The sequence below is a fragment of the Perna viridis genome, chromosome 9 (genome assembly GCF_037379345.1).
Source record: "Perna viridis isolate PV_CMFRI_1.1 ecotype Kerala chromosome 9, ASM3737934v1, whole genome shotgun sequence".
Classification (NCBI taxonomy): Eukaryota; Metazoa; Mollusca; class Bivalvia; order Mytilida; family Mytilidae; genus Perna; species Perna viridis.
Genome location: NC_142453.1, coordinates 9,595,278 through 9,621,566, shown reverse-complemented (window position 1 = coordinate 9,621,566; position 26,289 = coordinate 9,595,278). Strand labels below are relative to the sequence as shown.

The following is a 26,289-nucleotide window of genomic DNA, read 5'->3' as shown; positions in this document are numbered from 1 at the left end:
TAAGAAATGAACGTTTTTCGTCATCTTGACTTTTCATACAAACTGGTTTAAAGAGTCTGTGGAAACCAATATCCAAAATGATGGCAACCAGTCGGTATAATGATGAGGTTGGTTCAGAAACAGGAGTGTCAAGACTTGTTTTGTAAAGGGAGTGTAGTGGAGTGAAAGGTATATAATAAAATTTGGTTCTAGCGGATAATGTCCAAGAGATTTTTGTATGAAAGGAAGGAGACCATTTATGGAGACATCATCTAACTTAGATGACGTATTATGGCTATGACCATGACTCCATGACGTGCATAAAGTGACTTTTTCCAGCCATATCTTCATTTCCCTAAATACAAATGAGAGCAAATTCATAGCATAACAGTCTCGTTTCTTTAGTATTTTAAGCAGACGTTGTTTGGGGTCAAAGTTTACCCCTTTTTCTGCAAAAGACACATAAATTAAAAAATATATATATATATAGATATAATAATGTAAGAGTCTGGAATTAATAAAACATTTTGGGTATCATCACAATTTGTCCAATTACAGAGTCCGGAAGTATTTACTTAAGTAGGGTACACAAAAGGCCAACCTAATGCTAAATAGAACAGTTCAACCCGTAGCAAGCTGTTGTTTTGTGTGAGATAAAATATCTATATGTCGGCATTCTTTGATTAGTTTAAGCATGTTTTGTCTTATATATATCTACATGTTTTGAATAGGATGTAAAGTTATCACATGTAAGTAAAAACTCAATACAAAACCTTTTAAAATTATAAATAACTACAGAATAAAAACTAATACTGTTAACAGATAGACGTACATATAATCATACTTGATTCAAGACTTGATAATCAGTTCATCAATACTCACTTATTCTTAGATGAGGGTGTAATTTTGTCACTCGGAATTAGAGTAATGAGTATTGATTGTTTTTTGCAAAATGTTTTTTGTGCTGATGTAACCGCTGATTTACTGATTATGACAATAGCATGCAAATGCTTTTTAATCACCACTGGCATATTCACGCCGCAATGGAAGAGGGAGGTTAAGCGGTCAGGACCAATGCGGTACCAGCTGATCCACCGGATGTAATTTCTATTTTACAAGATTTATTTTGGACTTGACATGATTATGAATCGGTTTTGTGTTCGGTAATTTTGTTGTTACCCTTATTCGTTTTCTCACCACAAATCTTTTTCTTGTTTTTAAAGAATAAAGTGTTCTGCGATTTTAAAGTGCAAATTTAAAGTAAACATGTGAGAGTGATAACTTGTGTTTAAACATAATGCTTTTGTTTGTTTTTGTTTTATAATTTGTTAAATGGTTTATGAGTAAAATGTTTCTCGCAAAATAGTTTTGATTCTATTCTTCCAATGATTCAACTAATCCTTAACATATCTACTCTTAAAAATACAAACAAAATGGAGCACATTGACCTGTCGATTTGAGGGCAGGTGTTATAACAGGCCATCGCTGGATCTATAACTCTTCTATCACTGTATTGTTGACAAAAATTCGGATTTTCAGAATTGTTTTCAATCCAGATGTAATCTTACGGTTCTTCTTTTTTTTAAAATAAAAATGGGAGCCAAGTTCAGACTGCGCTGGTGAGAAAGTGCAAACAAGCACCCCAAATTCTTTTTGTATAGCTGCATTAATAGAACTATTATAAACATTGTTTTTGCCACAGCCATTTGAATAAAGTTTATTTTTTTCCGTAGTATGCTAATCAACAACGGTTTGAAGATAACTCCACAAATATCCATACAAAAAACGCTACATAACTGGATCTGCAAAATGTACCACCAAACCTCTTTCAAAACTTTTAACTTTTATTCTGATAGCTGTCGAAGATTGTCTCCAGTCTTACCACAACACTTGTTACTCCTGTAGTGGTATTAGTTCAAATGTTGTATTTCTACAAACGGCGGGATTTCAATGGAAACAAATTGTGATACATCGCATTTCCTTAAACCTGAGATAAAGGATGCTACAGAAAGTCAGCCTCATATCTTGACCTACACTTAGAGATCGATGCTTAAGGATTTTTGTTTGTTTGTTGGGGTTTAATGTCCGAGCAGCAATATTTCAGCTATATTCAGACAATGAACATGAAATTGATGATAAAATGAACATAAAATTATAATGAAATGAAAAAGGGATGGGACACAAGGACAATGGGATCGACAAATTTTGATTGCCACTGGAAATAGGGAGAGGTGGGTAGGGTCGGGCAATTTAGCCTCCTGTGGCGGAGCCCTATGGTTTCTACTCCGGGAGAATACCACAGTAGGGTTCTTTAACGTGCGAGGAATGTGGCATCTTTCCCAACACGGTGCACCACTATGGTTTGTGGTCAGGTTTTCCGTATTATAGCCTGACAACCCCAGCATGTTCTTCTTTTTGTTTTAAATAAAATTGGGGGCCAAGTTCAGACTGCGCTGGTGAGAAAGTGCAAACAAGCACCCCAAATGCTTTTTGTATAGCTGCATTAATAGAACTATTATAAACATTGTTTTTGCCACAGCCATTTGAATAAAGTTTATTTTTTTCCGTAGTATGCTAATCAACAACGGTTTGAAGATAACTCCACAAATATCCATATAAACAATGCTACATAACTGGATCTGCGAAATGTACCACCAAACCTCTTTCAAAACTTTTAACTTTTATTCTGATAGCTGTCGAAGATTGTCTCCAGTCTTACCACAACACTTGTTACTCCTGTAGTGGTATTAGTTCAAGTGTTGTATTTCTACAAACGGTCGGCATTCCAATGGGAACAAATTGTGATACATCGCATTTCCCCTAAACTTGAGATAAAGGATGCTACAGAAAGTCAGCCTCATATCTTGACCTACACTTAGAGATCGATGCTTAAGGATTTTTGTTTGTTTGTTGGGGTTTAATGTCCGAGCAGCAATATTTCAGCTATATTCAGACGATGAACATGAAATTGATGATTAAATGAACATGAAATGATGATGAAATGAAAAAGGGATGCTACACAAGTACAATGGGATCGACAAATTTCGACTGCCACTGGAAATAGGGAGAGGTGGGTAGGGTCGGGCAATTTAGCCTCCTGTGGCGGAGCCCTATGGTTCCTACTTCAGGGTAATACCACAGTAGGGTTCTTTAACGTGCGAGGAATGTGGCATCTTTCCCCACACGGTGCACCATTATGGTTTGCGGTCAGGTTTTCCGTATTATAGCCTGACATCCCCAGCATATAACATGCCAGGGGTACCCCATTCCACCACCTGGGGTACACATCCCAGTTGCTGTGTGGGCAGAGCGCCCTAGCTCCCGGCTAGGGTTCTCAGCACTATTTAGTCGCCTTTTACGACAAGCTTAGCGCTGCTGCAGGCCTATTCTTTTAACACCCGGACCTGCAAATAAATTTAGTTTCCTTAATTAAGATAAGATTATATCATGGCCAACATTATGTGAAATTGATATAACAATCACTTGGAATAATTTCCTGTGTATTATTTTCAGCCTAATCGAAACCAAGCATAATGACTTTTAAAATAACAACCTCAGATATGTAATGTAAAACCATTAACTTATATTTATGTCAATGACAAATCACATGAGATTAATTTTTATCCTGGTCCGGCGAGAAAATAGCAAATGTGAACATGAAAAGCTCGAATATACAAATGATATGTATAAACACCGCACGATGACAAAATATACCAAAAAGAGATATCTTATGTCGATATTTTACACATCAGATGATTGACACAATTTTCAAACAAACCAGAGCAAAACAATGGTGAATTTCAAAATGATGAGTTTGTATATGGAAAACTATTTGAAATATTAACAAAATCATGAGATTTTTCTTCGTCTTCTGATCCTCTAAAATGTATTGATAAAAAGACAATCGTAAGAATGATCGTTTTAAAAGTGTTTTAAAATGATGTTCTTTGTATTATACTTTATGGTATGTATTTGTGTGTATTTTAATTTTTGCAAATACTTCTCGTAATGATTCTCTTTTTTCTTGAGTAATAACAAAACACTGACGATAAAATAACGTAGTGGTTCTTAACATGTAGTTTTTTTTACAGTCGTACCTATACGAAGAATAGGTATGGAAATCTCATTTTTTTGTTATAATATTCTAATTTGTACCAACTATATCACAAGAAATTTTTCCTCCTTAATATCAATTATTATCGGATTAATTTGTTTTCATAAGCCCAACTTAATTGTTTTTGTATTATAGCCACTTCATTTACCAAATTATTAAAAAATAATTCAAATGTATACTCACATTTACTTTAGTTTTCACATTTTAAGGGTTGAGTCAGTATTTGTACTATTTAACATTAAGATGGTATGCATATTAAATCTTTTCATTTGGTTTGCAAATAACGTGACATGTTTTCTGTGCCTGTCCTTATTTTATGTATTTTATATGTACTAAACTTAGTCAATATATATTCCTCGTATATTTGGATGTATTATAGATATTCTTATATTGGTCTCATCTTTTCATCCCAAGATATGTGGAAAAAAGTATGCATGAACATTGACGACGTATCGTTCTGCTATCAGAAAAAAGGCAACTCGTCCAAGAACACGCTTAGTCTTATTACGTCTTTATCAACGCTACTTGAAATCATGAGAAAAAGCCTTTGTTTGTTTTGGTTTGCTTGTTTGTGTTTCGTTGTTTTTCATTATTTTTTAGTGTGTCTGTTCTTATTTTTCATTAGAGTTGATGGTGATCAAAGGTATAGATTAAGATAAGATTTTATGTTTTTTTGTTATGTTTTAAGAATACCAATAAAATTTCAAAAAGTCATATAAGTGGGGAGACATATAAGTTATGCCGTAAACCGTTCCAGATTTGCCTGATTATTTTAACACCTATTAAACATTGTAAAATCTCACGTTCATGTTTTAAGAACAAATTCCGGGTTTTAGCAATAAAATAGAAAAGCTGATAGGTTAATGACGGCAAGTTGAGGAGGTAAATCTAAAAAAATATTATACACACTATTCTAAATATATAGTCCCATATCGTACGTTTATTCTTGGCAGAATGACTTTCGTTGTGTTCTCGACCATACTGATGTTTCTGACATTTTAGGACTTACATGTTATGTTATTCAATACGTTATGCATATTTTTAATGTTGTCATATCATCATGACGTACCTAAATTGCGTAATTGTACATAAATGTATAAAAAGTCACAAAGTATATTAGAATATATTAGCTCAAGTCAAAAACAAAAAAAGATAAAAAATATAAATAAGTTAAGTTTACGAATAAGTAAGACGAATTGTCGATTATGAAATAATATATATCCACTGTTCGAACATATTACGTGAATGCACTAACTATGAAATATGATTTATTTTTGCGTTGTCTGTAATAAAGTACAAAAATAAGTGGCTTCAAAGTTCGTATAAGCATTAGGGATCTTCCATTTGAAGGGAGGTAGGAACAAATTTAAAATAAACAGACAGAATTGAAATTTTCAAGAAATTAAAAGGCAGAACAGCTGAATAACATGAAAGAGTAATCCAGGGAACCAAGGTTATAGCGGTAATAAAAAAAATGTAATCCAGGGACAAAGACCAGACATGGAAAACAGACATACACAACAAAGAACATAAAGTAACTAAAATCATACATACAAAGTAACAAAAGTAAATGAAGAACTCGGACTCCATTAAAAACTGGGAGAATGGACCAGATGCACCGGTAGGGTAAGCGTCCTCTGCTTTTCTAGAAACACCCGCCGAGTTGCTCATAAAACGTCAAGTCCGGGTAGACAAATGAGGAAAGGAAAACTATGACCGGTTGAATAAATCAGTTTTCATGGTGTTGATGTATACACCATAACGATCCACGAGTTCATGATGACGACCACAAAACTTCTGTAGTGGTGACTTCAATCTTGTAGCAACAAGGCAGTTTTTATTGTCATAATATTTTTTATTATTATTTTTTGTTTTCATATTAGAGCAGAAATTACAAATATTGTGTTGTTTGAAATAATTGTCGCATCCCTTTTATTCACTAATGCGATCCGACAAAATTGGAAACCGATTTAATATCAAACGCGAATAATGCTGGTAACTGTCTCCCGAACTTTATATTTAATTACGGAAAATCAAAAGCCATTTTCTTTGTTTTCCTGGTAAAACAATCAAGGCTCTGGATATTTTTCCTAATGGGTTAAGAACAATCCTAAATATCTAACAATATTCATTCATGACTCCCCTCTCTACCGGAAAAATATGTACAATGTATATAAATGTACAATGTACACATCCCTACGTTTGTTCGTTCTTGCGAAGTGTAAACGCAAGTATATACTTTAAATCATACGCATTTTTGTGCGTATAAAATGCTGTTGCTTGAGGTTCTTGTTTATAGTGTTTTAAACATTTCGTTCGTATTAAGTATACACCTTCCTGAACATAAGAGAAAAAAATGGATAACACTGACCCGTAGTTACCAAATGAACTACTTTGTCAATGCGCACATTATGTGAGGTGCATGGATGTAGCACACTAGCCTTACTTGTACTTTATGTATTTATCATGACAGTTCTAATGTAGCATTTGTGGCAAGCAGTCTTGTCGTCAACGTCTAATTAATGTCAACAGTTCAGATTTGTCGTCTTTTTGAATATTTTCATGCAAATTTTAGCCTATATATTCTTTGTTTACAGTTGTCTTTTATTTTAGTCAATTGCCTCTTGTCTTACATTTGTATTCTAACCATGTCTTTCCAAATTTCTATAAATATTAAAAACAAGGCGGATGCGTCCTGGATGGTAGATTTGGAGGGGTGCGATAATGTATACAGTAAGCATGACCTTGCCGCGAATCATTTGAGGTGTTGTGGTAAGAATATCAACGTGATATTTAAATGAAATTGAATTGAAGATTTAACAAGCCTTAATGCATTTGAGCGGAGAAACCATTTTCATAGGTGTAAATCCTCGGAAAGAAGAACACCATCTTATCATTTTCCAAAAGAGGGTAATTTGACGTAGTCATTTTTACGATATATTCTCCAACCATTGTAACTGATGTTTGCTGAAAATTCCGAAAGCGGTACATTGTAACCTCCCACTGGGACACGGACAGAACAGTTGGAGATTACAAAATGTATGATGAAATATAGGGAGGCTCCGGCCGAAATCGGAAGCGTTAACACCTATTTAGATGCATTTTTTTGCACTTTCCAACATTAATTTACTACTATTCGTATTCATCATTTCTAATTAACAAGTATCCTGTTTTATTTTTCTCATTTCTATATTTTAAAACTTTCCAAATATTATAGAAATTGTTGATTTCTGTTAAAAAAATAATTATTAGTTTATCAACAATGATTTGTACATGTACGTGCTTATTATGTTATACCCATTGTACCAAGAAAACATTTAACATAACAGGGATCTGTCTATCTGTCTGTCTGTACTTTAGCACAAGAAAAGCCAGTGATCTTGATCTTAAAGATATAGTCATTCATGCAGTGCTACCGTGTAGTTTGTGAGGCAGCGGTGAAATATTATTGTATATCTGTTTCATCTCTGAGGATTCCGTTTTCAGCGGAACATACTGTTGATGTCACCGAATTTTATATGATTTTTAATTTTGTCAATACTCACTGAAAAAAATACTATTTTACGGAACGGGAGACCAAAACGATTTGTTGCTAAAAGTGATTTCATGCGCAGAAGTAAAGGTACAAATGCAAACATTCTTTACAGGGATAAGTACGTGACTTTACCAATGCGGGAATAACCAATGATTTCTTTTCTCACATTAACGTCGGGCTGTTAAAAGTAAACTTTACATCTTAATGCTTCCACAATTTGAAGCTTCATTGTGCTGTATAAAACGTTTGTCCGACTGAATCCAAAATAAAAAAAAAAATGAAATATTAACTTTATTATACGGTCATGAAAATGATATCACTTATAAGAAATTGTGTTTTTGATACATTGTAATCCATTTATCTGACATATAAAAAACTAGTACTATCTTTAAAAAAATACAACTGAGGCATTAATATTTTGTTCTTTTTATTTATATATTTCTACATTTCATTCAAGAAAATAACACATGGGACGCAATTTCAATTTTCAATACAGTTTTTTCGAATGCCACTAAGTTATCAGTATTTGACCAATCGGGAAACAGAATTGCGATAACGTGACATAGGTTTCCGTAGGAGAGCGTCCTAAAGATCAAAGGGGTAAAAAGCGAAACTAAACAGCCTGCGTCGGAAAAACACTGCAGATCCACACGAAAGAGAAGAGAAAATTACACTGTATATCCATCCTTGGCAAGGTCTCACCACTTAATTTTATTACATATGTCTAACGAATAGCGTAAAAGATAACACTAAGGTGCAATTCTTTTTTCAAAAGAAGGGAAACATTTAAAGTTTACTGAAGGGGGATCATTTCATTTCTTTTAGTAGGTGCTTATGTACCCTCATCCTTTATGTAGGATTGTAAATATAGGCAACACTACTGACGCTTCAAAAAGTATGTAAATGGTATGTTGTTTTAAATGATTGTATAACTGTGATTAAAGTATACCATTTGTGTAGCACATTTACTTCTGTTCTAGCAAACAATGACAAAGTAAACTACAAAGAAGGCAATTCTTTGTCCATATTAGAAATATATATCGGGAAACAATCATCAATGATGAAACACATATAGAAATCGTTTGAAGATAACATTGAAAAGAGAGAACCAACAATTAGCACTGTGCATAAAAATGAGAAAAAAAAAACAGAACCCCCCCCAAAAAAAAGAACAAACAAAAAACAAACCCAAAACAAAACAAACAAAAAACAAACATACAAACAAACAAAAACAAAAACAAAAAATGTTATGTTGCTCAGTACCTGCTTATGGAGTGTTCATATCAGAACGTATACGTTATGCCACATCTTGCCGAAACTACGCAGACTTTTTGTATCGCGCTAGAACTCTAACAAATAGTCTTCTGGAACAGGGTTGTATTGCTACAAGATTGAAGTCATCACTACAGAAGTTTTGTGGTCGTCGTCATGAACTCGTGGATCGTTATGGTGTATCCATCTGCACCATGAAAACTGATTTGTTCAACGGGTCATAGTTTTCCTTTCCTCGTTTGTCTACCCCGGACTTGACTTTTTATAAGTAACTCGGCGGGTGTTTCTAGAAAAGCAGAGGACGCTTAGCCTACCGGTGCACCTGGTCCATGCTCCCAGTTTTTAGTCCGAGTTCCTCATTTACTTTTGTTACATTGTATGTATGATTTTAGTTACTTTATGTTCTTTGTTGTGTATGTCTGTTTTCCATGTCTGGTCTTTGTCCCTGGACTACATTTGTTTGATTACCGCTATAACCTTGGTTCCCTTGATTACTCTTTTTTATAACCAAATTGATTTCGTATCACAGATTTAGCAGAACTTAAAGTAAGAAAACGTTCTTTATTTTGTCTTCGTATTAAATACAAATATTTAAAATAGGTAAAAATGGCAAAGGATGTAACCTTTAGTTGGTACCACTACGTTTAAAAGCATATATGTCAACAACAATGAACAAATACCTCGTCAACTTAAGGCATGGGCAACGAATAACAATGTAAACTTTCTTTCTGTTCGTTCGAGTATTTTCGAAACTTACTAAAAGCCTTCAAAACAGGAAAATAACTTATACCAAGTAATTCAACTTATTGCAAACAGGCTTTGTGATATTGAAGGAAGAGAAGACTTACGACTATAAAGAAATATTTTAATTGCAAAATACAATTTTGGCTAACCTGACAAAAAACAAAAACAAAAACAAAAAACAAGACTCAAGAAGAAAACCAACTGCATTTGTTTAAACTCTATAACAGCGCAAAATTTAGTAAAAAATAAACTTGCTAACAAATCGAAAGCCTTTATATAACATTAAACGAATTATTTATCATTAAAAATAGGAGTTTAGTATTGGTTTGATCGCACTGTATACCTACATTATCACATAGACATATATAGATTACGTGTATGTACATAAATGAGTTAAAACGATAAGTATAGATTAGTTGAAGGTGAAAAAATATTAAAAAAACAATAGCAATGGAAAATATCCGTCTATAAATTTGAGAGAGGCAAACATACGAGTACATGAACGACCCAATAAAGTTTAATTTGACTAGACATTCAAAGTTACTATTACTCATTATTTTTATTAATGAAAAAAAAAGACAATCACCAAGTAAAGAAAAAGCTACGTATTGATGGGAGTATTGATACTTTTTGCAATGTTCTACTAAACAAGTTTTGTCCTAGAATTTCACGTGTGATGACTTATAAACGTATTCTTAATTTCTAAACTACAATATCGGAGGACAAATGATTCAGAGTAGAAAAAACAGTTATGTGCATTTCAACCTCTTTTTAGCTCAAAATTGCACAAAAATCCGACTTTATTCATTGTGAATGAAATCTTCCTCTTTCCTTGTCTCACACTATGTACCACTTGTCCCCATCATCAGTTTTTGAATGTTTTGTTTTAATAACGAAATGGATTTTTAAGAAGAAGAGTACAATTTTCGTATAATGGAGCAAACATAATGAAATACATCGGTTGTACCATATGCGCTTCCATAAAATAGTCATAGAAAAATACTACACACAGATATATGAGGAATTAATGGCAAATATCAGTTTTATTCAAGTGAGATTCGCTTAAAAGGGGCTTCAAATTAAGGTAACTTCATTTTCACGTGCAATTCATTCAACATGAAATTCAAGTTGAAAGTTCATGAATTTAGTTTGCTTAATTATGATAAGATTATATCATGCCCAACATTATCTGAAATTGATATAAAAATCACTTGGAATAATTTTCCTGTGTATTATTTTCAGCCTAATCGAAACCAAGCATTGTGACTTTTAAAATAATAACCTCAGATATGTAATGTAAAACCTTATCGACAATATTAACTAATACCTTATATTTATGTCAATGACAAATCACATGAGATGAATTTTTAACCTGGTCCAACGAGAAAATAGCAAATGTGAACATGAAAAGCTCGAATATACAAATGATATGCATAAACACCGCACGATGACAAAATTGACAAAAAAGAGATATCTTATGTCGATATTTTACACATCAGATGATTGACACAATTTTCAAACAAACCAGAGCAAAAAATGGTTTTGTTTGTTTTTGTTTGTTTGTTGGGATTTAACTTCCGAGCAGCAATATTTCAGCTATATTCAGACGATGAACATGAAATGGATGATAAATGAACATGAAATGATGATGAAATGAGAAAGGGATGGGACACAAGGACAATGGGGTGTCGACGAATTTTGATTGCTACTGGAAATAGGGAGAGGTGGGTAGGGACGGGCAATTTAGCCTCCTGTGGCGGAGCCCCATGGTTCCCAAGCCGGGAGAATACCACAGTAGGGTTCTTTAACGTGCGAGGAACGTGGCATCTTTCCCAACACGGTGCACCACTACGGTTTGCGCTAAGATTTTCCGTATTATAGCCTGACAACCACAGCATGTAACACGCCAGGGGTACCCCATTCCACCACCTGGGGCACACATCCCAGTTGCTCTGTGGGCAGAGCGCCCTAGCCCCCGGCTAAGGTTCTGAGCACTATTTAGTCGCCTTTTACGACAAGCTTAGCGCTGCTGCAGGCCTATTCTTTTAACACCCGGACCTGCACTGGGCGCACAAAATGGTAAATTTCAAAATGATGAGTTTGTATACGGAAAACTATTCGAAATATTAACAAAATCCCGAGATTTTTAATTTTTGCAAATACTTCTTGTAATGATATCTTTTTTATCTTGAGTAATAACGAAACACTGATAATAAAATAGGTAGTAGATCTTAACATGTAGTTTTTTTACAGTCGTACCTGTATGAGGAATAGGTATGGAAATCTCATTTTTTTCTGATCGTATTCTAATTTGTACCAACTATATCACACGGAATTTTTCCTCCTTAATATCAATAATAATCGGATTAATTTGTTTTCATAAGTCAAATTTAATTATTTTTGTATTTTAACCACTTCATTTACCGCATTATTAAAAAAATATTCAAGTGTATACTCAAATTTACTCTTGTTTTCACATTTTAAGGGTCGAGTCAGTATTTGTACTATTTAATATTAAGATGTTATGCATATTAAATCATTTCATTTGGTTTGCAAATAACGTGACATGTTTTCTGTGCCTGTCCTTCTTTTATGTATTTTATATATACAAAACTTAGTCAATATATGCTCCTCGCATCTTAAGATGTATTATAGATATTCTTATATTGGTCTCATCTTTTCATCCCAAGATATGTGGAAAAAAGTATGCATGAACATTGACGACGTATCGTTCTGCTATCAGAAAAAAGGCAACTCGTCCAAGAACACGCTTAGTCTTATTACGTCTTTATCAACGCTACTTGAAATCATGAGGAAAAGCCTTTCTTTGTTTTGGTTTGCTTGTTTGTGTTTCGTTGTTTTTCATTATTTTTTTAGTTTATCTGTTCTTATTTTTCATTAGAGTTGATGTTGATCAAAGGAATAGATTAAGATAATATTTTATCTTTTTTATGTTTTAAGAATACCAATACAATTTCAAAAAGTCATATAAGTGGGGAGACTTATAAGTTTTGCCGTAAACCGTTCCAGATTTGCCTGATTATTTTAACAACTTTTAAACATTGTCAAATCTCACGTTCATGTTTTAAGAAAAAAAAAATCCCGGATTTTAGCGATAAAATAGAAAAGCTGATAGGTTAATGAAGGCAAGTTGAGGAGGTAAATCTAAAAAAAATGTTATACACACTTTTCTACATATTTAGTCCCATGTCGTACGGATATTCCCCGCAGAATGAATTTCACTGTGTTCTCGACCATACTGAGGTTTCTGACATTTTTTGACTTAAATGTTATGTTATTCAATACGTTATGCATATTTTTAAAGTCGTCATATCATCATGATGTACCTAAATTGCGTAATCGTACATGAATGCATAAAAAGGTCACAAAGTATATTAGAATACATTAGCTGAAGGCAAAAACAAAAAGATAAAACATATAAGTTCACGAATAAGTAAGACAACAATTCAACGAATTTAAGTTCGACCATACATTTTGAACAGCTGATACTCATTTATATTATTACTTAAATAACCGAATAAACAATCCTAGGGAAGATTTTCGATGTTAATAAAGATACTACCTAACATTTGTTGTCGTAGTATTTCACGTCTGGTGACTTTTAAACGTTTTCTTAATGTAAATTTCCAGTATTGTCGGTTGACCGTTGATTCAACAGATTTGTACATTTAACTCTCTTTTCGGTTCAAACTTGAAAAGCAATCTGATGTTATTAGATGTGAATCAAAGCTTCCTTTTCCTTGTCTCAAATTATTTACTGCTTCTCCCCGTAGTCATGTTTCTATAATAATAACATTATATTCTTTCGTACAATGAAAAAATAAAATAAGAAACATCGGTTGTACCATATGCGCATTATACACAAAACAAAAAACAAAACAAAACAAAAAACAAAACAAAAACGAAAAAAAAACAAGTTCAAATTTAGAACACCAGACTATTATTAAGCCAAATATTGAAAAAAGGTTGTACAGTTTGCAAATTATAAAAAAGGGGAAAGGCACATTGTACATCAACAAAAATGTAACGGTATTTTCAAATCGAATGTAAAGGTTTAACACCTCTATCTTCGATGCTATAATGAATAGTACAAATATTGACTTCACCTGAAAAACTTAAAAACTAGAGTAAAGGAGAATGAATATTATTATTTCATCCATTTGACAAAAATAGGGCAAAATATACAAAACCGACTGAATAAGTGTTGAACAAATTAATCCATTGATCCGTTTATAGAATGCATTAGAGAATGTAAACATCAAAATGATAGTCATGTATTTGCAAACATGCAACGATATTTCGATATAACATTAACCGTGAAAGGTTTCAATACATGCAACTCCTATAAATACTAATGTTAAAAAAAAACTGCAAGTTAAGAACTATGATACTAGTACTATATATATATCAATACCTTTTCATGACCAAACTAAACGACAAACACGGTGACTTTTCAATCCATATTGTTGAATTCTCGTTCATCTGTTGGAATTTCTTTTTCATTTGCGTATTGAGTTTTTATATCACAACTCATATATTTCGTGCTTTTTTACTGTGCTAGACATCTTATAAGAAAGTTTCTACAATAGTGTAATTTTGCTGTAAGAAGTGTAAGATTGGAATTATCACAACAGGGGTTTTATGTTCGTCATCAATAACTGGAGGATCATTATGGTGTATCCATTTGCACCATGATAACCGATGTGGTTACTCTACGGTGCACATGGTCTGTGCTCCCAGTTCTTAATGTCCGAGTTGCTCAATTTACATGTATTTCCTTATATGTGTCATTTTGGTTATTTCATGTCCGTTTTCTCTGCCTAGATTTTATCCTTGGAATATATTGTCTTGAATTGCACTCGAATTTTGAATTAATCTTTTTAGTTAGGTGTTGAACTTTACCGTTTTGGTATTGATCAAAAGAAAATGGATGAAATATCGTTTCAAAGAGGGGGTTAAAAACATCCAAACACATCAAAGAATAAACCAAAGAACCCCCAAAATTACAAAATCATATGGGCTGTTTCAAACAGTTGAAAACCTTCAAGAATTTTGTCAATATTCAGAAAAAGAAAATCAAACTCATCGTTTAAAATTCGCCATTTTTTGTAAAAAAAAAAAATACTTTGAAAGCAAACTCCCTCTCTCAAAAAAGAAAAAATAAGAACAAAAACAAAAACAAAGCAATAAAAAGAGAGAACATAAACAAACAACAAAAAATAAAAAGCTTGTTTCTTATGACTACATTTCGTTTTAATTAGAGTAATCAGTGGAACCAAGATTCTAGCGGAAATCAAAAGTATCTAATCCCGGGACAAAGACCAGGTGTGGAGAACAAACAAACACAACAAAGAACATAAAGCAACCAAAATAATACGCATAAAGCAACAAAAGTAAATGAATTTAAAACTAGGAGAATAGACCAGGTGTACCGGTAGGGTGATAATCCTCTACTTTTCTAGAAACAATAGTGATATATGTTGTGAAGTGGCTTATAATAAATAACGCAAATAAGAATAATAAATAGGTGAACAGTACCACGTTTACAAAGTAAAAAGGAACTGCATACAAATGCAATATAAATGAATTACACGAGGAAATTAAGTTAATGTGAAGCTCCTTTTACAGCAATCTTACATGAATAAAATTTTCTTGTGTACAAAATATCTTAAATGTTCCTACAGCGACAGATGAGATATAAGTTTGGTCAGTTCCCACATTTTGGTCGTGCATTCTTGCTATTCGATGTTTCCAGTTAAAAACGTTACTTTTTCACTAAAACATACAACAGACATTATACGCCATTTCCCCTTGATAATCTATCTGTGTTATTTATTTTTTTGGGGGGTCAATGTTCAAGTAAATATCAAACCAGATTCATATACTGATAAATTAATCAGAATTTTTTCACTTAATCACTTTTTTATGGAAGCGCAAATGGTACAACTGATGTTTTTCATACTATCCGCTATATTCTATGACAGTTGTACAATCCAAAAAAAAAATATGTTTTGTAATTTATAAAAAAAATCATTTAAAGAAATAACAATGGAGACAAGTAGCATATATTTAGAGAACAATATATAAAGTAGAATTCCTGGGTAAGTTGAACTGAAAATGGATTGAAATGTACATAATTGTTTTGTTACTCTGAATTATCCGTCAACCGATATTGCTGTATATAAATAACAAATCGTTTATAAATCTTCAGACGTGACATACAAGAAAAAAAATGTCAGGAATATTTTTGATCGACAACATATATTTCCAGTGTGGTGGACGTGTCTTTCAACAAACGGTCGGCATTCCAAAGGAAACAAATTGTGCTCCTCTACTTGCTGACCTATTCCTACACTCTTATGAGGCTGATTTGATAGCTGATCTGATCCGAAATAAAGAACATCGTTTAGCTAGATCCTTTATTCTCAGTTTCCGATATATAGATGACGTACTATCGTTCAACAATGTTAGTTTCCGGGACTTGATACATCGAATCTACCCCAAAGAACTTGAGATAAATGATACTACATACACTGTTAAGTTTGCCCCGTATCTTGACCTACACTTAGAGATCGATGGTAAAGGAAAACTATTGACCGAACTTTACGACAAACGTGATGACTTTTCACTCAGAACGATCTTTTCATCTGTGGTAACATCCCTTCAGCACCAGCGTATGGAGTGTTCATATCACAACTCATACGTTATGCCAGAGCTTGTCGTAACTATGCAGACTCTTTTGTATCGCACTAGACATTTTACAGTTAGGCTTCTGGAACAGGGCTATGTTGCTACAAGTTTGCAGTCATCACTACAGAAGTTTTATGGTCGCAATCATCAACTCGTGGATCGTTACGATGTAGCCATCTGTACCATGAAAACTGATTTTTTCATCGTGTCATAGTTTTCCTTTCCTCTTTCGTCAACCCTGGACTTGACTTTTATAAGCAACTCGGCGGGTAACAAAAGCAAATGAGCAACTCGGACTCCACTAAAAACTGGCAGCATGGACCAGGTACATCGGCATGGTAAACGTCCTCTGCTTTCCTAGAAACAGCCATCGAGTTATTCATGAAAAGTAAAACAAAGTAAGAAACTATGACACAATGAACAAAAACGTTTTCATGGTACAGATTGATACTTTGAAACGATCCACGAGTTCATGATGACGACCATGAAAATTCTGTAGTGATGACTTCAATCTTGTAACAGCATAACCCTGTTCCAGAAGCCTAATGCTAGAAGTCTAGCGCGATACAAAAAGTCTGCGTAGTTACGGCAAGCTTGGCACAACGTTCGAGTTATGTTATGAAAACTCCATACGCAGGTGCTAAAGGAATATCGCAACGGATGATAGAAATGTTTACAATGCGGAATGAAAAGTCATTGCATTTCTTGTATAGTTTGGTCAAAAGTTAGTCCACCACACTGGAAAAAAACGTTCCAGCATTCTGAAAATATCTTCGGTATATTTGGAAGATGATTGGGATTTTTAACAAAGTATGAGGAATCTCTTCCAAGAACTACGTATTTGTGTCTAAGCGTACCGTCTTTTTTGTAGTAACAGCAATGTAGTATATTTTTGAGTCGGAATTTTGATTAATTATGGGGAATAGAAGTGGAAAGAGATGAAAAATCATAGATTTTAATGGGAAACAAGAAGTCTCACAAAAAACTATAGCACTAGATATGAACTACCATAAAAGTCCGGGAGAGACATCAGGTGCTCAGGAAGAGTGTGCATGTCCCTCTTCACTAGCGGCACACGCCATATTGCAAGTACGTATAATCCAATGATAATCTAGCAACAACGACAACATTGAACACTATTTTCACTACGGCAAAATCATTCATTTCAACTAAGTATCATAGTTGTAAATAAATTGGAAATTGTGGAAGATATCCCAAATTAACAAATTAGATAACAAAAAAATCAACATAAATCATACGCCATTATGACTTAATTTTAATCCTCCAAAATACGATCTTGAACTTGATATCACAAAGCAATAAATCATGCGATAAAAATTCTCAAAGAGACAAAAATTTACTTAAAAGATACATTGTACTTAAAAGATATTATCAAAACAAATATAAAATGTTTATTTCTCTGAACTCACTAACATGATGGCACGACGTTCCCAAATAAAAGATAATATAAATTTGCTAAAAAAAATATTATTAGTTTTATTTTTTTTTGGGGGGGGGAGCTGCCTATGGATATTCGTGTACATCGAATATTGTTCATATCTGAAGAACATTTTATTTAATATATTTTTTTAAATTTTGTGATCTAACTACTCTGGCGAGCTACTTTACTGCGGTTAGAAGGTGTCAAGTTCAATGCGTAGTTATCCCGGTTTTACGTCAAATCTCATTGGAGATATTTTTTCTCATATTAGAAATTGATACTTCATACCGGTCGAAAATAGTAAATCAGAATGTCTGGTCAAATTAGAATTTGTTAGGTTGTTGTCGTACTAATACACACATTTGTTAACATCTGCCATAGCTTTTTAATCATTTTTTGTTACCTTCAACTTATCTATGTTTTTATAGTTTGTGACCGTTTTAACACATTCTTATACATACATGTAATATGTATATATCAAAATTAAATAATATGTCAAGACTAAAACATATTTGCATAACTTATCGAAATCAAGCCATTTAAAAAAGGCAGAAAGAATATGTCGCCCACAAAAATATGTCATGATTAAATGAATATAAAGTTAAACAGGTTAATAGAAAAAAATAATGCCAATCTTATATTTTGAATGATAATTAGTTCATTTTATGTTATATAAAGGCCTCTTGTTGCCTAAGACAGCCACTTCAATTTTATACCAAACTTTGATGTAACGGAAATAGAGAAATGCAGTTTATTATATTCTTGAGTTTTGTTTTTTTGTCAGGTGAGTTGAAGTCATATTTCGCAATTGTACCTTTAAGATATTTAAAACATTTCTTAACTGCCATATTTTGAGAAGTTCTTAAGATCTTTTATATAAATAATTACAATTCAGACAATATCATGAAAAACAAACACCGACTTAAAAACTTAGTGTGCCCATCCTTCGTTTCCCCAAAACTTTTGCAATTTGTTGTATTACTTATATAAGTTATGTTACTGTTTTAAGGCTTTTCATAGACTCTAAATTACTCTAATATAAAGAAGGTTTACCGTTTGTTTGATGTTCATGCCTTAAGTAGACAAAATATTTTTACAGTGTTTTTAATTAAGCTTTAATACGTAGTAGTTTATTTTCCTCGAAATGTAACAACCTATGTCCTTTGTCCTGACTTTTTATTAATAATCGTGTTTTAGACCAGGAGAAAACAATGAAAGCCAGCAAATCTGAAACGACATGTATTATTTTCAAAATGAATTTTCATTCATACTGTTTGCAGATACTCTGGAATTGAAATGCAACAAGCACGCAAAATATAGAACTGCTGATGGCTCTTGTAACAATTTAGAGCATCCTACCTGGGGAATGTCTAGAACTGAACAAAGACGGTTTATTGATAGATTTGGTGAACCTATGGTGGACTTTGAAAATGGTAACGATTTCTTTTATTGAAAAAAGGTTCTTTCCATGCTTGGTGACCGACTAAAATCGAAAACTCTCATGTTTTAAGTTCGAATAATTGTATGTTTTTTATTTATTCAAACATATATCTCATAATAGTGTATGTTCAGTTTGAGTTGTTTTAACTTATAATTTTTTTTCAAATATGTATTTATTTACAGTATTGTTTTATGGTATTTTAACACAATGTTTTTGTATGTTTTTTAATATCTATATGCACTAAAATCCAGAAATACTATCTTTTTCCGTCTTCGTGATTTAAAATATACATCACTATTAATGCAACATTTCCTATTAAAAACTTCCTCATATATGTTATTTTTGTACCGTCAGGAATAGCCTTTTGCCTGTAAACTAAAAGTACGACTGTGAATGTCTGAACAATGGAATATCCGTTGGTCAGCATAACTTTACATAATAATACAATGAGTATTGTAAACATTTCATGTCAGTATACAAATCTAACCGAGCCACAAGCAATTATTGAAGTAAACTAAATTTCATGAGAATAACATATCTGCATTTCGCAGACTTGATTGGTCGCGCTTGTTGTCCGCAGATTTGATTGGTTGCGCATTTTGTCAAATTTCATTTGTACAATAGGAAAGAATATACCCCGGGGTTACCCTTATAGGCTACCAAATCCCCGAGATGTTACCAACGCTGTTTCTCAATCTGGAAGAAAAGAAGAATTCGATTTCAAAAGGACAGTTCAACACATGGCTTTCGGTCAACTACTAGCCCATGATTTTATTGAAACTAAAATACCTGACGGTAAGTGTTATAACGGAATTACAGACGTAAAAATCTGTTTATATCATAAAAAATCACTACAGTAACTATGAATCAAAACAATCATTAGTAATAAAGTAGCTGTCTTTGTAAGAATCATGCAAAATCTGAAAAATGCGATACATCCCAAAATTACCCTACATATTTTTATTTTTGTAATTAAGTTGTTTTATGGGTTTATACTATGAAATGTGTAAATATTCATTCAAATCTGCCTTCTCTTAGGAGATATTGAAAATCCAGTAGATTCTATTGTATTTGAGCGCCATTTACAGTGTTATGTCCCTTAATTTTGAAATCTACAGTGCATTCTATATTATTTTTATCCCCTAAGAGCACGGGTTATATGAAAAACCACATGTTAATTTCTGTTTACTATGACATTTCAAACATAATATCAAAAATAGAAAATATGTAGGCTTTTTACCTATGAATCACATTTTGCATGATCCTTAGCTGGAGTGCTACTTAATTTTTTTTTTACAGAAAAACAGTTTGTCTCACTGATTTCTCAATCTCAATTGTTTGAAGTTACAATTAAATGCTAATTTCTTCTCCTGGTCAAAATATGCATAGAGTAAATACAAGTAATCGTTTTTACATTATCGGACGAAAATCTATAACTGACTTTAGAATAACAATTTTAAATTTTGTAAAAATGTAAAGAAAGATTTATAATATTGATGTTTTTATGCAAAATCAATTATTTTTGTTGAATTTGATTTTGTTCTCATTTAGTGCCTTCTGTGAAACTAAACCACTCTTCACAATAGAAATAACATTTTTAGTTAAATAAATTGTCATAACAATTTGTGTGAATGTTGGATCATTTATGTATCAGTTGGCCAATGAAAATAGTGACTATGCTTTCTTTCGATGAATATATTGTACCTTTTCAGGACGTGACTGCTGTAGTGCGTCTGATCCATATTCAAATAAGTAAGTATTTTTTAAATTTCTGATTAAGGCTGTAACAAACAACAAACAAAAGAAGGATATTTTTAAAATATTTTAGCGTACATTTTTTACTTCTATAAATCGACTTTAACCAATCTTAATTTGTAGATGTCTTTATCAACCAAATAAACGTAAATGATTTATAAATTTAACAGTTTAAATTACGTCATTCCTCTCTTGCGCACATTTCTAAACAAGATATAATTAATCTGCAGCAAGTGAGTTTACTCAGTACCTTGCATGCACCTATGTACTCTGTCACTATGACTCTGTTCATGTATTTTGTAACTAAAAGTACTTGTTTTTATATATTATCTTTATTCTTCTTTTTTTTTCTCTCCTGTTATACACAGAGCCACTTTTTAGCTCTCTAATTTCAATGTATTCTTAATGTGATTTCACAATGTCTTTTAGCATTGATGAATGTTTCCCGATTCACATTTCTAATATGGACAAAGAGTTACCTTCTGTATGTCTAAATTTTGTTAGATCAGAAGCATCAGTTACAACAGAGTCAGGTAGGGACACAAAAATTATATACATAAGCATACTTATTTACAAAACTTTACATCGTGATTACTTCTCGGCAAAAGAAGTATATATTTTTTTATTTTCGTATTCCAAAGGTCAGCGAGCTAACAAAAATTTCATTCCCCAAAACGTTTGTATCCCTGAATAAAAGTACCATCATAGAGTAAAATAATTCATTAACACCCCCCCCCAAAAAAAAAAACAAAAACAAAAACAAAAACAAAAACAAAAAACAAACAAACAAATAAACAAACAAACAAAAACAAAAAAAAAAAACAAAACAAAACAAAACAAAACAAACAACAAATAGCAGACAAAAAAAACTGGTGCGACTTTTGTCATCCTGAGCTTTTTAAAGATACGAACCATCATCCCTGCCCGGTACTATACAAAATAACGTGACTACGGCGATTGGAATCAGTCAATACATATGATTGTTTGCTACATGTATAACCTTGGTTCCCTTGATTACTCTTTAAAATTACGTTATACAGGTTACAGTGTTGAGCTGTGCTTTTCTCAATTTTAATGTATATCAATATTTGTTTTTTTTAGAATTTAGAGAAAATATCAATATGATTAGTTCTTACATAGATGCTACTTTTCTATATGGCGACACAGATGAAACTTTGGAAAAATTAAGAGTACCTAACAGCTGTACGTTTTCTTGATTTATTTTGTATTTTATTTGATGAATGTTAATTGCTGTTAATGTGTATTGAGTACATAATAGAGTAGAGTTTGTACAAGATGATGTATATTTTTTTTTCTTTTTCTTTGTAGAACATTAATGATCCGATCAATTTATTAGTGTCTCCCTCACTTAAAATGGGGACAAAGTGAAAATGAATGACGTGTCAATTAATATAGTTTTATTCATCAGGCGTGTTTTATCTGTTGTCTTCCTACTTTGTCACAGGGGAAATTACACGCATTATTGATCTTCAAATCATAATATATCACCTGATTATCAAGGTGTGGTAGGAGGGCCTACCTGCGTTGTAGTAGGAAGTGAGGTTTAAATAGTCAGATAATTGACTTGGGTACAGGATTAATTCCTTAGCCAAATCGGTTTGTTGCATGTTTGTGACGGAGCGGTGTATGATTCGATCCTCGGTGGGTCGAATCTTGCTCCTCCAATAAAGTAGATTAACAGTTAGGTAGGTTGATTAGATAATTTTATTCCGGTTTTGTATATGTGCATTAGTGTGCACAAGTTATGTCGTTTATGAAGACAGTAACTAAAAACTAATCAGCCAAAATCATAGGTACCTGCTGTTATTTATTTATTTATTTTGGTTTTATTTAATAAGGAATGTTTGACTTACGCTTTGTATACTATACTTTAGAAAAAACAAAACCTACTAATGTTAAAATAATGTCATAACGTGATTTTGATTTTTTGTCGACAGTTTTGATGAAAACAGATCCTCATAACTTACTGCCAACAACTGATGGTGGTAGCTGTTTAAAATTACAGCAAGACAACAGATGCCCTTTTGCAGGTAAAAAGTTGTGTTTTAAGTTACAGTTAAATCATTCTAGGTTTACTTTTGTAGCTGTCAAATTCCTGACAGTCGTGATGTTTGATGTATAATGCTACATGACATGCTGTTTGCTTTTCTTCCTCAGTTACTTCAATATCCTAACAGATCATTTACCTAAAGACCTGGATTTAAAAGAGTAATCAAGGGAACCAAGGTTATAGCGGTAATCAAAAGAATGTAATCCAGGGACAAAGACCAGACATGGAAAACAGACATACACAACAAAGCACATAAAGTAACTAAAATCATAAATACAAAGTAACAAAAGTATATGAGCAACTCGGACTCCACTAAAATCTGGAAGCATGGACCAGGTGCACCGGTAGGGTAAGCGTCCTCTGCTTTTCTAGAAACAAAGGGTATTTGGAAAAGATTTCTTTGACATTTTGACTCCTCTATGACGCTCACATTTTAACATACACTATGTTTCAGTGCATATAATCCAAACTTCAAATAATATGAAATGTATACAATGACATTCACTCTGAAATAGTAATAACTATTTCAGATATAGTATCGTTTTTTTTCTGTAAGGTGATCGAAGATCCGCTGAAGTTCCGAATCTAAGCCTTAACCATTTACTGTACCTAAGAGAACACAACAGGCTGTCAAATATCTTGCACCGTTTAAATCCACACTGGAAAAATGAAAAGGTTTTTCAGGAAACAAGGAAAATCATCATTGCCCAGCTCCAACATATAACATTTAATCATTATCTACCAACGGTTGTTGACCAGCATACTATGGAAACATTCAAACTTTATTCCAAAGGCCGTGGTTATAACAATGTTTACAATAGTACTGTTGATGCATCTATTCGAAACGCATTTGGGACAGCTTGTTGGCGCTTTGGTCATTCACAAATACCACCAGAGCAGTCTGAACTGGGATCCCATTTTAATCAGAAAAACCGTAAAATTAACTTGATTGAAGACAATTTTGAAAGTCCGAATCTTTGGCAACAAAACAATGGTAAAAGAGTGAAAGATCTTACGCGATGGCTTGCTGTTGCACCTGCTCTCAAAATTGACAGGTAAATGTTTTCTATTTTGTTACATTTTTTATCAGTTTAGATGTCTGGGGTTAGTTAGACGCCGTACTAAATCCTCTGTGATAATATTGTACTGTTAAAATATTTTGGTATCATACTTGAATACATTTCATATAAATTATTGATTAAAGAATCTTATCAATATTAACAGAAATATGACATAAGAATATTACCTAGCTAATTACCATTTAATTTTTATTGATATTTTGTAGTTTGATTACAAATGGTATTAGAAATAAACTATTTTTTAAATCGACGCCTCCTGGCTCCGATTTGTTTGCAAGAAATATTCAGCGGGGTAGAGATCAAGGTACCCCAAGCTTTAACAGATGGCGAGAATTTTGTGGGTTATCAAAATTAACTAAGTTTTCATCATTTGGAAAGTTTGGTAGAAGACTTCAAAAATTATATGGGTAAGTTTTACAAAATGAATACTACAGCTTTTTATCACATTTCTTACCTATCTAATTGATTAATCTCAAACTGTTTTATTTTAATTAGATCAAATGCATATCTTTTTAGCTCACCTTGCCAAAGGCCGTGTGAGCTACTGTCATCACTTTGCGTCCGTCGTCGTCGTCGTCCGTCGTCGTCGTCGTCGTTAATAGTTATACAAACTTCTTCTCCTCTGAAGTCACTTGACTAATTAGAACCAAACTTGCTATGAATGTTCCTGCGTAGAACTGATGTGGGGATTTTTTATTTGTCGGAAAACATGGCCAACATTACTAAATATAGAAGAAAGGGGCAGACAGTAGTTTTACACATATATGTCCTAAATTCTGACATGGATAAAAGTGTTTCGCATGATGAGATCTATCTCTGGTAAAATTTTGGTTTTAAACTGTTCAGTCATGATGGGGATATTGCCCTTCTTCAACGATTTTTGCTATTTCTAATGTTATTTCTTTCAAAAATCTTCTCCTCTGACATTATTTAATCAATTGAAACCAAACTTAAAATAAAATGTTCCTTGGTTTATCCTGCAAAGAATTGATGTGGAAGTTTTTGATTTGTCCAAAAACATGGCCACCGTTACTAAAAATAGAACATAAGGGTCAGACAGTAGTTTTTCGCATATGTCTCCAAAACCATTTTGTTTAGCCACATTCTTTCAATAACTGAAATGATTCATATTATTAGGACTACAAAAGTCTGCAGGGATAAAAGTTGTCAGATGACTCCTTGTAAGAGTTATTGCCCTTGAAAAGGGAAAAATGACAGCTTTCAGCCAATATCTTGAAAAAATATGATAGATTAAAAAAATCCTTCAATTGTTGAAAAGATCTTATGATATGTACTACCAAAGACTTCTTGAGTCAAAATTGTCGGACAACTTCTTGTTAAATTTATTGCCTTTGAAAGGCAAAATTCAACCAGGTGAGCAATTCAGACTTCTGGGAGCCTCTTGTATTAATCAGCATACATATTCTTAAGTAAAGATTTAGGTAAGAATCATGAAAATAGATGAAGAAATAAGAAATCCTAATTAATGGAACTATCTTAACAATTTTAAATTTTTCAAAAGTAATATCTATGGCAATAATACAAAAAAGTTGTTTCAAATGCTAGGCTTTGGATAAAGTGTAAAACAAAAGTAAGGATGAATTTAATAAAAAAAAAATATTTCCCACCAATTTTTTTTTTCATCACAGGTCGATCTATCACTTGTTTTCTTGTCTCTACTCTTCTCGACCTCCTACTTAATTTTTAAAGGAATTTTTTTTCGAAATTCCTGATGTTTTAACACTATTGAGCCTTTTGACAAAAAATGTACTTATCTAACTCTTCATGATTCTGCGCTTAACTGATACTAAAATCTTGATTTACTGCGAATGTATAGTATCTGAGTTTAAATAAAAAAATATCATATATTCATTTCTTTTGAATTTAAAAAGAATGGAGTTGTAAGGAAATTCATATGTGTAATAATTGATGCAAATATTTAAATTACTATACCCTCTCCTGTTTTTCATTTCCCTTACGATGATATATATATATACTGCAGAGATATTGACAATGTGGACTTTTTAATCGGTGGTCTTATGGAACGCGGAGAGAGCGGAGGAGTAGGCCCAACATTTTCATGTTGTATTGCGAAGCAATTTCATGAGTTGAAAGTGGGCGATCGGTTCTGGTATGAAACAGATGAT

General features: G+C 32.7%; 1 protein-coding gene across 1 annotated transcript; it reads left to right on the top strand.

Annotated features, from left to right (window-relative positions):
• Nucleotides 1–1,022: 1,022 nt before the first annotated feature.
• On the top strand, nucleotides 1,023–26,289 carry LOC148606601 (myeloperoxidase-like; the record flags this gene model as incomplete). Its single annotated transcript, XM_088546135.1, has 9 exons — nucleotides 1,023–1,035; nucleotides 19,077–19,229; nucleotides 19,862–20,032; nucleotides 20,950–20,989; nucleotides 22,101–22,195; nucleotides 22,951–23,043; nucleotides 23,620–24,118; nucleotides 24,349–24,549; nucleotides 26,145–26,289. Coding segments are annotated over exons 1-9 (1,410 nt in total), but the record flags the coding sequence as incomplete, so codon positions are not given.